Here is a 14,524-nt window from a genome sequence, read left to right as displayed (position 1 = left end):
AACCCCACCCCAGAATCGTCCCTAAAATCCATAAAAATCACCTTAAAATCCATTAAAAACTGTAAAAAAACATTCAAGTCACCCCAATACGACACCCCAAAAACCCCCAAACCCCAAAACCACTAAACACGCCGGGTTTCACCCCAAAACCCCCCTCAAAATCCAAACCCCACCAAACAAAAAATTCCACAAAAATCACCGAAAAATTACAATCCCTTTAAAATCCACCAAAATCGCCCTAAACGCCACCAAAATGGCCCCAAAACGGCCCCAAAACGGCGCCCCCAAACCCCCCCGGACCCTAAAAACTCCCAAACCCCCAAACCCGTGGGATTTCACCCCAAAATCTCCCCCCGAAATCCAAAACCCGGTCGAAAAATCGCCTTGCAACCCACAAAAATCGCCACAAAACTCCACAAAAACCGGCCGAAAATCGACCAAAACCGCCCCAAAACGGAGCCCCCGAAATCCCCCAGGCTCCCCAAAACCCCGGGAGGCCCAAAACCGCCGGGTTTCACCCCAAATTTGCGCTCACTTGTAGTTGACGGGCACCGAGGCGTCGTAGAAGCTGGTGGCGATCCTGTGGCCGTACCAGGAGCAGGCGACGAGCGCCAGCAGCCCTGGGGAGCCCCAAAAGCGCTGAAATCACCCCAAAAACCCGGGGGGCACCCCGGAACTGGGGAGCTCCAAAAGCGCTGAAATCACCCCAAAAACCCGGGGGGCACCCCGGAACTGGGGAGCCCCAAAAGCGCTGAAATCACCCCAAAAACCCGGGGGGCACCCCGGAACTGGGGAGCCCCAAAAGCGCTGAAATCACCCCAAAAACCCCGGGGGGCACCCCGGAACTGGGGAGCCCCAAAAGCGCTGAAATCACCGAAAAACCCGGGGGGCACCCCGGAACTGGGGAGCCCCAAAAGCGCTGAAATCACCCCAAAAACCCGGGGGGCGAGGGGGACCCCGGAACTGGGGAGCCCCAAAAGCGCTGAAATCACCCCAAAAACCCGGGGGCACCCCGGAACTGGGGAGCCCCAAAAGCGCTGAAATCACCCCAAAAACCCGGGGGGCACCCCGGAACTGGGGAGCCCCAAAAGCGCTGAAATCACCCCAAAAACCCGGGGGGCGAGGGGGACCCCGGAACTGGGGAGCCCCAAAAGCGCTGAAATCACCCCAAAAACCCGGGGGGCAAGGGGCACCCCGGAACTGGGGAGCCCCAAAAGCGCTGAAATCACCCCAAAAACCCCGGGGGGCACCCCGGAACTGGGGAGCCCCAAAAGCGCTGAAATCACCCCAAAAACCCCGGGGGGCACCCCGGAACTGGGGAGCCCCAAAAGCGCTGAAATCACCCCAAAAACCCCGGGGGGCACCCCGGAACTGGGGAGCTGGGGGGGTGGGGGATTTGGGGGAAAATGGGAAATTGGGGGGAAAATGGGAATTTGGGGGAAATTGGGAATTTGGGGGAAAAATGGGAATTTGGGGGGGAAATGGGAGATTTTGGGTGAAAAATGGGAATTTGGGGGAAATTGGGATTTGGGGGGAAAAATGGGGGGGATTTGGGGGGGGAAATGGGAATTTGGGGGGAAAAATGGGGGGGATTTGGGGGGGGAAATGGGAATTTGGGGGGGAAATGGGAATTTGGGGGGGGAAAAATGGGAATTTGGGGGGAAAATGGGAATTTGGGGTGAAAAATGGGGGTTTTGGGGGGGAAATGGGAATTTTGGGGGAAAATGTGGGGGATTTGAGGGGAAAAAGGGATTTGGGGTGAAAATGGGGGTTTTGGAGTGGAAATTGGGATTTTGGGGTGGAAACTGGGATTTGTGGGGGGAAATGGGGATTTGGGGTGAAAAAACGGGGATTTTGGGTGAAAAATGGGATTTTGGGTGAAAAATGGGATTTTGGTGCTCCCAATTTGGATTCGGGGTCCTAAACACGGATTTTTTTTTTTTTTTAAATTTTTTTTTTTCCTTTTCCCCCAAATTGTTTTTTTTTTTTAAGCTCTAAAATGAGGAGTTTTGGAACCCGGGGGGTTTTGGGGGGTCCCAAACCCATTTTCAGGGGTTCCGAGTCGATTTTGGGGGGTCCCGAACCCATTTTCGGGTTTCTTGAACCCATTTTCGGGGGGCCCAACCCCATTTTTGGGGGTCCTGAACCCATTTTCGGGTTTCTTGCACCAATTTTCGGGGGTCCCGAACCCATTTTTGGGGGGCCCAAACCCATTTTTGAGGGCCCAGGGGGGGTTTCTGGGGGTCCCGAACCCATTTTCGGGGGTCCCGAACCCATTTTCGGGGGGCCCAAACCCATTTTTGGGGCCCAGGGGGGGTTTCTGGGGGTCCCGAACCCATTTTTGAGGGCCCGGGGAGGGTTTCTGGGGGTCCCGAACCCATTTTCGGGGGTCCCGAACCCATTTTTGGGGGCCCAGGGGGGGTTTCTGGGTGTCCCAAACCCATTTTTGGGGGTCCTGAACCCATTTTTGGGGGGTCCTGAACACGTCTCTGAGGGTCCCATACCCATTTTTGGGGGTCCTGAACCCATTTTTGGGGGTCCTGAACACGTCTCTGGGGGTTCCAAACCCATTTTCGGGGGTCCCAAACCCATTTTCGGGGGTCCCGAACCCATTTTTCGGGCCCAGGGGGGGTTTCTGGGGGTCCCGAACCCATTTTTGAGGGCCCGGGGGGGGTTTCTGGGGGTCCCGAACCCATTTTCGGGGGTCCCTCTCACCTGCGAGCATGAACATGGCCCCCCCCGCGCCGGCCACCGCGGCTTTCTTGCGGGGGTCGTCGCCCCCGCAGCGCGTGCACTTCATCCCCGCCACGGCCGCGCCCAGCGCCAGCGGGCCCAGGACCCCCGCGACCACCATGAGCGCCCGGGTGGCCTGCAGGTGAGCTGGGGGGGACGGGGGGGTCACCAGGGGGTCCTGGGGGGTTTAGGGGGGTCCTGAGGGGGGTTTGGGGGGGATTTGGGGGATTTGGGGGGTCCTGGAGGGGTTTGGGGGGGATTTGGGGGGTCCCAGGTGAGCTGCAGGTGAGCTGGGGGGGACGGGGGGGTCACCAGGGGGTCCTGGGGGGTTTAGGGGGGGCTTTGAGGGGGGTTTGAGGGGGATTTGGGGGGTCCTGGAGGGGTTTGAGGGGGATTTGGGGGGTCCTGGAGGGGTTTGGGGGGGATTTGGGGGGTCCCAGGTGAGCTGCAGGTGAGCTGGGGGGGACGGGGGGGTCATCAGGAGGTCCTGGGGGGTTTAGGGGAGTCCTGGGGGGTTTGGGGGGGTTTAGGGGGGTCCTGGAGGGGTTTCGGGGGGATTTGGAGGGTCCTGGAGGGGTTTGGGGGGGATTTGGGGGGTTTGGGGGCGATTTGTGGGGTCCTGGAGGGGTTTCGGGGGGATTTGGGGGGTCCTGGAGGGGTTTGGGGGGGTCCTGGGGGGTTTTGGGGGGTCCTGGAGGGGTTTAGGGGGGTCCTGGAGGAGTTTGGGGGGGATTTGGGGGGTCCCAGGTGAGCTGCAGGTGAGCTGGGGGGTCACCAGGGGGTCCTGGGGGGTTTTGGGGGGTCCTGAGGGGGTTTGGGGGGGATTTGGGGGGTCCTGAGGGGGTTTGGGGGGGGATTTGGCGGGTCCTGGGGGGTTTTGGGGGGGTCCTGGAGGGGTTTAGGGGGGTCCTGGGGGGTTTGAGGGGGATTTGGGGGGTCCTGGGGGCTTTGGGGGGATTTGGGGGGTTTGGGGGGGATTTGGGGGGTCCCAGGTGGGCTGCAGGTGAGCTGGGGCACACGGGGGTCACAGCGCGGTCCCGGGTTGGATTCTGGGGGTCCCGGGGCGTTGCCGGCCACTCCCTGGGCGGGGCGGGGGGTGGCACCGGGGGACACTCGGGGACATTCAGGGACACTCGGTGACGTTCGGGGACACTCGGTGGCACCGGGGGACACTCGGTGGCACCGGGGGACACTCGGTGACATTCGGGGACACTCGGTGGCACCGGGGGACACTCGGGGACATTCGGGGACACTCGGGGACACCGGGGGACACTCGGGGACATTCGGGGACACTCGGTGACAGCTGGGGACACTCGGTGACAGTTGGGGACACTCGGGGACACCGGGGGACACTCTTGGACATTCGGGGACACTCGGGGACATTCGGGGACACTCGGTGACAGTTGGGGACACTCGGGGACACCGGGGGACACTCGGTGACATTCGGGGACACTCGGGGACACCGGGGGACACTCGGGGACACCGGGGGACACTCGGGGACATTCGGGGACACTCGGTGACACCGGGGGACACTCGGTGACATTCGGGGACACTCGGTGGCCGTTGATGGCCGTTGGTGGCAGTTGGTGGCCGTTGGGGACACTCCGGTGCCTTTATGGCCACCAGGGCGACCTTTGGCCACGGCCACGCCCCGAAACCGGGAGGGGACAGGGAGGGGACAGGGAGAGGACAGTGACACAGTGACAGTGACACAGGGACAGGGACACAGGGACAGGGACAGGGAGGGGACAGTGACAGTGGCAGTGACAGTGACAGTGACACAGTGACAGTGACACAGGGACAGGGAGGGGACAGTGACAGGGACACAGGGACAGTGACACAGGGACAGTGACACAGGGACAGTGACACAGGGACAGGGACACAGGGACAGGGAGGGGACAGGGAGGGGACAGTGACACAGTGACAGTGACACAGGGACAGGGACAGGGAGGGGACAGTGACAGGGACACAGGGACAGTGACAGTGACACAGGGACAGGGACACAGGGACAGGGACACAGGGACAGGGACACAGGGACAGAGAGGGGACAGTGACACAGGGACAGTGACACAGGGACAGGGACACAGGGACAGTGACAGGGAGGGGACAGGGAGGGGACAGTGACAGTGACACAGGGACAGGGAGGGGACAGGGAGGGGACAGGGACACAGGGACAGGGAGGGGACAGGGAGGGGACAGGGACACAGGGACAGGGACACAGGGACAGTGACAGGGAGGGGACAGGGAGGGGACAGTGACAGTGACACAGGGACAGGGACAGAGGGACCGCGCCATTCCCACCACTGGAGCTGCCTCGAGCCCCCAGTGTCCCCAACACCACGAATGTCCCCGGTGTCCCCGGTGTCCCCAAACCCCAGGTGTCCCTGATGTCCCCAGTGTCCCCAGTGTCCTGGTGTCCCTGTCACACCCCGGTGTCCCCGGTGTCCCGGTGTCACCTGGCAGGGCCAGCAGGGACGCGTGTGTCCTGCACTGCAGCTGCCCGGTGCTGCTGCTGGCGCAGCTCATCCACAGCCCCTGCGCCGTCCCCGTGTCCCCGTGTCCCCGTGTCCCGGTATCCCCGGTATCCCCGGTATCCCCGGTATCCCCGGTCAGTCCCGGTATCCCCGGTGTCCCGGTGTCACCTGGCAGGGCCAGCAGGGACGCGTGTGTCCTGCACTGCAGCTGCCCGGTGCTGCTGCTGGCGCAGCTCATCCACAGCCCCTGCACAGTCCCCGTGTCCCCGGTATCCCCGGTGTCCCCGGTGTCCCCGGTGTCCCTGTCAGTCCCGGTGTCCCTGTCACACCCCGGTGTCCCGGTGTCACCTGGCAGGGCCAGCAGGGACGCGTGTGTCCTGCACTGCAGCTGCCCGGTGCTGCTGCTGGCGCAGCTCATCCACAGCCCCTGCGCCGTCCCCGTGTCCCCGGTATCCCCGGTATCCCGGTATCCCCGTTATCCCCGGTGTCCCTGTCACACCCCGGTGTCCCCGGTGTCCCGGTGTCCCGGTGTCACCTGGCAGGGCCAGCAGGGACGCGTGTGTCCTGCACTGCAGCTGCCCGGTGCTGCTGCTGGCGCAGCTCATCCACAGCCCCTGCGCCGTCCCCGTGTCCCCGGTATCCCCGGTATCCCGGTATCCCCGTTATCCCCGGTGTCCCTGTCACACCCCGGTGTCCCCGGTGTCCCGGTGTCCCGGTGTCACCTGGCAGGGCCAGCAGGGACGCGTGTGTCCTGCACTGCAGCTGCCCGGTGCTGCTGCTGGCGCAGCTCATCCACAGCCCCTGCGCGGTCGCCACGGCCGTGATGATGCTGTCCCCCGCGAACGACGACACCTCCCACTGCGGCAGCGCCGTGGCCACCAGCAGCGCGGCCCAGCCGGCCCCGGCCAGCGCCAGCCCCAGCGCCTGCAGCCCCCCGTGCGCCATCGCCGGACCTGCGGGGGTATCGATGGGTATTGATCGGTTATCGATCAGTTATCGATTGATATTGGTAATCAATACATCACTATTGGTACCCTATAGACACCCCATGGGTCCCAGCCGGCCCCGGCCAGCGCCAGCCCCAGCGCCTGCAGCCCCCCGTGCGCCATCGCCGGACCTGCGGGGGTTATCGATCGGTATTGATCGGTTATCGATCAGTTATCGATCGGTATTGGTAATCAATACATCCCTATCGATACCCTATCAATACCCTATAGACACCCCGTGGGTCCCAGCCGGCCCCGGCCCCAGCGCCTGCAGCCCCCCATGCGCCATCGCCGGACCTGCGGGGGTTATCGATGGGTATTGATCGGTTATCGATCAGTTATCGATCGGTATTGGTAATCAATACATGCCTATCGATACCCTATTGGTACCCTATTGATCCCAGCCGGCCCGGCCCCAGCGCCTGCAGCCCCCCATGCGCCATCGCCGGACCTGCGGGGGTTATCAATCACTATTGATCAGTTATCAATCGTTATTGGTAATCAATAGATCCCTATCGATCCCCTATTGATCCCCTATCGATCGCCTATCGATCCCTATCGAACCCCTATTGATCCCCTATCGATCCCCTATCGATACCCCATCGAACCCCTATTGATCCCCTATCGATCCCCTATTGATACCCTATTGATACCCTATCGATCCCCTATCGATCTCCTATCAATCCCCTATCGATCCCCTATCGATCCCCTATCGATCGCCTATTGATCCCCTATCGATCGCCTATGGGCTCCCACAGGCACCTGGGGATGCTGTACGGTCACCTCCGGGTTGGTATTGATCCTCTATCGATCCCCTATTGATCCCAGATCGATCACCTACAGCCCCTCCCCAGCCCCTATCGATCCCCAATGCATCCCCAATCGATCCCCTATCGATACCCGATCGATCCCCCATCGATCCCCAATCGATCTCCCGTCAATGCCCTATAGCCCCCAATGGATCACCAACTGATCAATCGCTGATCAATCCCCCTCCATCCCCTACAGATCCGCTATTGATCGCCACCAATCCCCCCTCGATCCCCAATCAATTCCCCATAGATCCCCTATTGATCCCCTATTGATCCTCCATAGGCCCCATAGCTCCCCTATTGATCCCATACTGATCCCCCATCGATCCCCAATCGATCCCCGAACAATCTCCGATCAATCCCCCGTCAATCGATCCCCGATAGCTCCGTTATTGATCCGGGATCGCTCCCCCATAGACCCCCTACAGATCCCCCATCAATCCCTGATCAATCCCTCCTCGATCCTCGATCGATCCCCGATAGCTGTCTATTGATCTGGGATCGCTGCCCCATGGACCCCCCTCGATCGATCCCCGATCGATCCCCGATCAATCCCCGATCGATCCCCCTCGATCGATCCCCGTTCGATCCCCGATAGCTGCCCATTGATCTGGGATCGCTGCCCCATGGACCCCCCTCGATCAATCCCCGATCGATCCCCGATCAATCCCCGATCGATCCCCTTGATCGATCCCCGATCGATCCCCGAGAGCTGCCCATTGATCCGGGATCGCTCCCCCATGGACCCCCATCAATCCCCGATCGATCCCCAATCGATCCCCGATAGCTGCCCATTGATCCGGGATCGCTCCCCCATGGACCCCCCTCGATCGATCCCCGATCAATCCCCGATCGATCCCCGATCGATCGATCCCCGATCGATCCCCGATAGCTGCCCATTGATCCGGGATCGCTGCCCCATGGACCCCCCTCGATTGATCCCCGATCGATCGATCCCCGATAGCTGCCCATTGATCCGGGATCGCTGCCCCGCTCACCTCCGGGCCCGGCGGCGGCTCCAGGTGGGGTCGGGGCAGGGTGGGGGGGGGCAAAGGTGAGCGCACCTGTTCATAACGGCCGCTGACGTCACCGCTGACGTCACCGCCCCGCCCGGGGGGGGGGGGCGCGCGGGTGACAAAGGCGACAATAAAGGGGGGGGAGGGGCGGGGGAGGGGGGACAAGGGTCAGGGGTGGGGCGGGGACACGCCCGGGGGGGGGAGGGGAGCGGAGGGGGAGGGCTCGGGGGAAATCCGGGAGGGATTTGGGGGCTCCTGGGGGGGCTTGGGGCGAACTGTGGGGATTTTGGGGGGATTTGAGGTGAATTGTGGGGATTTTGGGGGGATTTGGGGTGAATTGTGGGGATTTTGGGGGGATTTGGGGGGGATTTGGGGTGAATTGTGGGGATTTGGGGGGGATTTGGGGTGAATTTGGGGTCCCCAGGTGAATTTTGGGGGTCCCAGGTGGGTTTTTTGGGGTGCCAGGTGAGTTTTTTGGGGTCCCCAGGTGTATTTTGGGGGTCTCAGGTGGGTTTTTTGGGGTCCCCAGGTGTATTTTGGGGGTCCCAGGTGGGGTTTTTTGAGGTAGGTGAATTCTGGGGGTCCCAGGTGAGTTTTTTGGGGGTCCCAGGTGAATTTTGGGGGTCCCAGGTGAATTTTGGGGTCTACAGGTGAATTCTGGGGGTCCCAGGTGGGTTTTTTGGGTTCCCCAGGTGAAATTTTGGGGTCCCCAGGTGAATTCTGGGGTCCCAGGTGGGGTTTTTTGGGAGTCCCAGGTGAATTTTGAGGTCCCCAGGTGAATTTTGGGTACCCAGGTGAATTCTGGGGGTCCCATGTTGGGTTTTTGGGGTCCCCAGGTGAATCTTGGGGTCCCAGGAGAATTTTGGGGGTCCCCAGGTGAATTTTGGGGTCCCCAGGTGAATTCTGGGGGTCCCAGGTGAATTTTGGGGTCCCCAGGTGAAATTTTGGGGTCCCCAGGTGATTTCTGGGGTCTCCCTCCCCCTTCCCCGGCCCAATCAAAGCCAAACCCAGGCGATGACGTCACCCGAGAACCGCCCGGCCACGCCCCCGGCGCTGATTGACACGAGCTGAACGAGGTGGGCGTGGCTATCCGTGAAACCCCGCCCACTGACGTCACCGGCGCCACGGCGGCCCCGCCGGGAACGAAACAGAAACCGAAAATTTGGGGCGATTTTGGGACCCCCCGGGACCCCCCAAAACCCCCCGGGACCCCCCAAAATCCCTTCAGGAACCCCCAAATTCCCTCAGGACCCCCCAAAATCCCCCGGGACCCCCCAAAATCCCTTCAGGAACCCCCAAATCCCCTCTGGACCCCCCAAATCCCCCCTGGAATCCCCAAATTCCCCCCGGAACCCCCCAAATCCCTTCAGGACCCCCCAAATCCCCCTGGACCCCACAAATTCCCCCGGACCCCCCAAATTCCCTCTGGAATCCCCAAAATCCCCCCGGACCCCCCAAATTCCCCCAGGACCCCCCAAATTCCCCCACGACCCCCCAAATCCCCCCCAGGCCCCCCAAAATCCCTTCAGGACCCCCCAGATTCCCCCCGGATCCCCCAAAATCCCTTCAGGAACCCCCAAATCCCCCTGGGACCCCCCAAATCCCCCCTGGACCCCCCAAAATCCCTTCAGGAACCCCCAAATCCCCCCGGGACCCCCCAAATCCCCCCTGGACCCCCCAAATCCCCCTGGACCTCCCAAATTCCCCCCGGGACCCCCCAAATTCCCTCTGGAATCCCCAAATTCCCCCCGGGACCCCCCAAATTCCCCAAATTCCCCCCAAAAACTCCGAGGCCCCTCGAGGTCTCAAGGCCACCGCGGTGTCCCTTTATTTGGGGGTGTCTCCAAGCCCGGGGGTGGCACCTGGGGCGGCCTCCAGGTGTGCCCAGGTGTGCCCAGGTGTGCCCAGATGTGCCCAGGTGTGCCCAGGTGTTCCCAGGGTCTCTCAGGGCTGTCACATCCCATTAAAACCCCATTAAAATCCCATTTTCCCACATTTCCGTGTTCTGAGGCCGCTCCAGCTCTGTCCCACGCCGTGCCCAGGTGTGTCCAGGTGTGCCCAGGTGTGCCCAGGGTCTCTCAGGGCTGTCACATCCCATTAAAATCCCATTAAAATCCCATTTTTCCACATTTCGGTGTCCCGAGGCCGCTCCAGCTCTGTCCCACGCCGTGCCCAGGTGTGCCCAGGTGTGTTCAGGTGTGCCCAGGTGTGTTCAGGTGTGCCCAGGTGTGCCCAGGTGCGCCCAGGGTCTCTCAGGGCTGTCACATCCCAATAAAACCCCATTAAAATCCCATTTTCCCACATTTCCGTGTCCTGAGGCTGCTCCAGCTCTGTCCCACGCCGTGCCCAGGTGCGCCCAGGTGCGCCCAGGTGTGCTCAGGTGTGCCCAGGTGTGTTCAGGTGTGCCCAGGTGTGCCCAGGTGTCTTCAGGGTCTCTCAGGGCTTGTCACACCCCATTAAAATCCCATTAAAATCCCATTTTCCCACATTTCGGTGTCCCGAGGCCGCTCCAGCTCTGTCCCACGCCGTGCCCAGGTGCGCCCAGGTGTGTTCAGGTGTGCCCAGGTGTGTCCAGGTGTGCCCAGGTGTGCTCAGGTGCGCCCAGGGTCTCTCAGGGCTGTCACACCCCAGTAAAATCCCATTAAAACCCCATTAAAATCCCATTTTCCCACATTTCCGTGTCCCGAGGCCACTCCAGCTCTGTCCCACGCCGTGCCCAGGTGCGCCCAGGTGTTCCCAGGTGTGCCCAGATGTGCCCAGGTGTGCCCAGGTGTGCCCAGGTGTGTTCAGGTGTGCCCAGGTGTGCCCAGGTGTGCTCAGGTGTGCCCAGGTGCACCCAGGGTCTCTCAGGGCTGTCACATCCCAATAAAACCCCATTAAAATCCCATTTTCCCACATTTCGGTGTCCCGAGGCCGCTCCAGCTCTGTCCCACGTCGTGCCCAGGTGCGCCCAGGTGTTCCCAGGTGTGTTCAGGTGTGCCCAGGTGCGCCCAGGTGTGCCCAGGTGTCTTCAGGGTCTCTCAGGGCTGTCACATCCCATTAAAATCCCATTAAAATCCCATTTTCCCACATTTCCATGTCCTGAGGCCGTTCCAGCTCTGTCCCACGCCGTGCCCAGGTGTGCCCAGGTGTGCCCAGGTGCGCCCAGGTGCGCCCAGGTGTGCCCAGGTGTGTCCAGGTGTGCCCAGGTGTGTCCAGAGTCTCTCAGGGCTGTCACACCCCAGTAAGATCCCATTAAAATCCCATTTTCCCACATTTCCGTGTCCCGAGGCCGCTCCAGGTCTGTCCCACGCCGTGCCCAGGTGTGTTCAGGTGCGCCCAGGTGTGCCCAGGGTCTCTCAGGGCTGTCACATCCCATTAAAACCCATTAAAATCCCATTTTCCCACATTTCGGTGTCCCGAGGGCCGCTCCAGCTCTGTCCCACGCCGTGCCCAGATGTGCCCAGGTGTGCCCAGGTGTGCCCAGGGCGTGCCCAGGTGTGCCCAGGTGCGCCCAGGTGCGCCCAGGGTCTCTCAGGGCTGTCACACCCCAGTAAGATCCCATTAAAACCCCATTAAAATCCCATTTTCCCACATTTCGGTGTCCCGAGGCCACTCCAGCTCTGTCCCACGCCGTGCCCAGGTGTTCCCAGGTGTGTTCAGGTGTGCCCAGGTGTGCCCAGGTGTGCCCAGGTGTGCCCAGGTGCGTCACTGCTCCAGCATGAGCTCGCAGGCGCGGGCCAGCTCGGCCAGGCGCCGCCGGGCGTAGTCCAGCCGGTTCAGCGCCAGCTGGCAGCTCTTGCGCGCCGCATAGCTCGAGCCCTCGTGGGGCTGGCCTGTGGCCACCTGCGCAGGTGAGAGACACACCTGAGGGGTGAAATACACCTGGGGGACCCCAAAACCCCCCCGAATCCCACCTGGGATCCCCAAAAAACCCGAAATCCCATCTGGGACACCCCAAATCCCCAATGGAACATCGCTAAAAACTCACCTGGAATGGCCTAAACTCACCTGGGCAGGTGAGACACACCTGAGGGGCTGAGATACACCTGGGGGACCCCAAAATCCTCCTAAACCTCACCTGGGATCCCCAAAAAACCCGAAATCCCATCTGGGACACCCCAAATCCCCAATGGAACACTGCTAAAAACTCACCTGGAGTGGCCTAGACTCACCTGGGCAGGTGAGAGACACACCTGAGGGGTGAAATACACCTGGGGGGCCCCAAAACCCCCTAAACCTCACCTGGGATCCCCAAAACCCCCAAAATCCCACCTGGGGCCACCCAAACCCCACCTGGGACATCCCAAACCCCACCTGGGACACCCCAAAACCTCCAAAATCCCACCTGGGAGCACCCAAAACTCACCTGGGATACCTGAAAATCCCCAAAATCCCACCTGGGGCCACCCAAACCCCACCTGGGACATCCCAAACCCCACCTGGGACACCCCAAAGCTCACCTGGGAGCACCCAAACCCCACCTGGGGCCACCCAAACCCCACCTGGGGCCACCCCAAACCCCACCTGGGACATCCCAAACCCCACCTGGGACACCCCAAACCCCACCTGGGACACCCCAAAAGCCCCCAAACCCCACCTGGGACACCCCAAACCCCATCTGGGACACCCCAAAAGCCCCCAAACCCCACCTGGGACACCCAAACCCCACCTGGGACACCCCAAAAGCCCCCAAACCCCACCTGGGGAGCTCGCCAGGCCTCACCTGGGTCAGGTAGCGGATCTGGGCCGAGAGCTCCGCCTCCACCTTGGCCACGGCGGCGCCGAACTGGGCGGCCTGGCGGTCCAGGTGTCGCTCCTGGGGCTTCTCCTTGGACAGCTCCAGGATCACCAAACCTGGGGGCACACCTGGGTCACACCTGGGCACACCTGGGGGCACCTGGGCACACCTGGGAGCACCTGGGTCACACCTGGGCACACCTGGATGTACCTGTGTCACACCTGGGCACACCTGGGTCACACCTGGGCTCACCTGGGGGCACCTGGGTCACACCTGGGCACACCTGGATGTACCTGTGTCACACCTGGGCACACCTGGGTCACACCTGGGCTCACCTGGGGGCACCTGGGCACACCTGGGGGCACCTGGGCACACCTGGATACACATGGGTCACACCTGGGCACACCTGGATGTACCTGTGTCACACCTGGGCACACCTGGGTCACACCTGGGCTCACCTGGGGGCACCTGGGCACACCTGGATGTACCCGAGTCACACCTGGGCACACCTGGGTCACACCTGGGCACACCTGGGGGCACCTGGGGCACATCTGAGGGCACCTGGGTACACCTGGGGGCACCTGGGTACACCTGGATGTACCTGAGTCACACCTGGGGGCACACCAGAGGGGGCCTGGCACACCTGAGTCACACCTGGGGGCACCTGGGCACACCTGGATACACCTGGGGCTCACCTGGGCACACCTGGATACACATGGGTCACACCTGGGCACACCTGGATGTACCTGAGTCACACCTGGGCACACCTGGGCACACCTGGGTCACACCTGGGCACACCTGGGGCTCACCTGGGCACACCTGGATGTACCCGAGTCACACTTGGGGGCACCTGGGGCTCACCTGGGGGCACCTGGGCACACCTGGACACACATGGGTCACACCTGGGCACACCTGGATGTACCTGAGTCACACCTGGGGCTCACCTGGGCACACCTGAGTCACACCTGGGGGCACCTGGGCACATCTGGGGGCACACCAGAGGGGGCCTGGCACACCTGAGTCACACCTGGGCACACCTGGGCACACCCCTGTGACCCCTCCCCGCGACCTCTGACCCCATTCCAGCCTCTCCCATTGGCTCCTTGGAGGTCATCTGGGCATTGACCACGCCCCTTGAGAGACCACACCCCCCCAAAACCCCACCCATCAAGCCCCGCCCCTTTTATCCACGCCCCCACTGACCCACCATCACCATGGCAACCCAAGCCCCGCCCACCCCAAACCCGGAAGTGCCCCCCCCAAACACCGCGGCCCCTCCCCCTCCCGCCGCGCCCCCCCCCATTCCGCGCAAGCCCCGCCCTTTCCCGGAGGCCCCGCCCACCCGCGCTTTGCAGGGAGGCGCCGATTTCGCGCTCCAGCTCCTCCAGCGCCCGCAGCCGCTCGTTCGCCACCCCGAACCCCGCCATGCCGCCCGCGCCGCTTCCGCCTTTTCCCGGCTCCCTTCCGGTTCCTTTCACCAATGGCAGCGCGGGGTTTCCATCACGTGACGGGAAGCGCCCGCCAGGGGCCGCTCTGGGCGGAACTCAGTGGTGGCGCCGCGCCCCTCCAGCGGCCGCTCTGCGTCGTCTCAGTGGTTTTGGGTCCTCCAAGGTTCCTTAGCGTCACAAAACCGTCCAAAATCCACCCCAAACCGTCCGGAATCGCCTCAGAATCACTCCCGACCCCCTCAGAAGCGTTTATCCACCACAAAGCCCCCACAGCGCCCCTCATACTCAACTCCGGAGGGAGGAGGGGAACGCGCTCGAGGGGGATTTGGGAGGCA

The 14,524-nt window shown here is 62.3% G+C and overlaps 2 protein-coding genes and 1 long non-coding RNA gene across 4 annotated transcripts; 1 reads left to right on the top strand and 2 right to left on the bottom strand.

Moving 5' to 3' along the window:
• Positions 1–501: 501 nt before the first annotated feature.
• Positions 502–14,164, bottom strand: LOC137465732 (claudin-7-like). Of its 2 annotated transcripts, XM_068177775.1 has the most exons (6): positions 14,084–14,164; positions 9,046–9,107; positions 8,004–8,069; positions 5,930–6,160; positions 2,716–2,880; positions 502–620 (listed from the first exon to the last, which is right to left on the bottom strand). In XM_068177775.1, the coding sequence occupies exons 4-6, from the start codon at positions 6,150–6,152 to the stop codon at positions 532–534; spliced, it is 477 nt and encodes a 158-aa protein (XP_068033876.1). In that variant the 5' UTR covers positions 6,153–6,160; positions 8,004–8,069; positions 9,046–9,107; positions 14,084–14,164; the 3' UTR covers positions 502–531. The 2 variants fall into 2 exon arrangements, with proteins under 2 accessions (XP_068033876.1, XP_068033877.1); XM_068177776.1 differs by lacking the exons at positions 8,004–8,069; positions 9,046–9,107; positions 14,084–14,164 and adding an exon at positions 6,325–6,371.
• Positions 10,024–12,077, top strand: LOC137465735 (uncharacterized). Its single transcript, XR_010994809.1, has 3 exons — positions 10,024–10,063; positions 11,664–11,854; positions 12,020–12,077. It is a non-coding gene; the product is annotated as an uncharacterized lncRNA (long non-coding RNA).
• MED11 (mediator complex subunit 11) lies at positions 11,709–14,433 on the bottom strand. The gene is made up of 3 exons (XM_068177777.1): positions 14,084–14,433; positions 12,727–12,857; positions 11,709–11,846 (listed from the first exon to the last, which is right to left on the bottom strand). Exons 1-3 carry the CDS (start codon positions 14,166–14,168, stop codon positions 11,709–11,711), a joined length of 354 nt encoding a protein of 117 aa, XP_068033878.1. The 5' UTR covers positions 14,169–14,433.
• Between the last annotated feature and the right edge of the window lie 91 nt (positions 14,434–14,524).

This window comes from Anomalospiza imberbis, unplaced genomic scaffold, assembly GCF_031753505.1.
Source record: "Anomalospiza imberbis isolate Cuckoo-Finch-1a 21T00152 unplaced genomic scaffold, ASM3175350v1 scaffold_105, whole genome shotgun sequence".
Classification (NCBI taxonomy): domain Eukaryota; kingdom Metazoa; phylum Chordata; class Aves; order Passeriformes; family Viduidae; genus Anomalospiza; species Anomalospiza imberbis.
The sequence above is the reverse complement of the archived record's forward strand: the minus strand, read 5'-3'. Positions and strand labels throughout refer to the sequence as shown.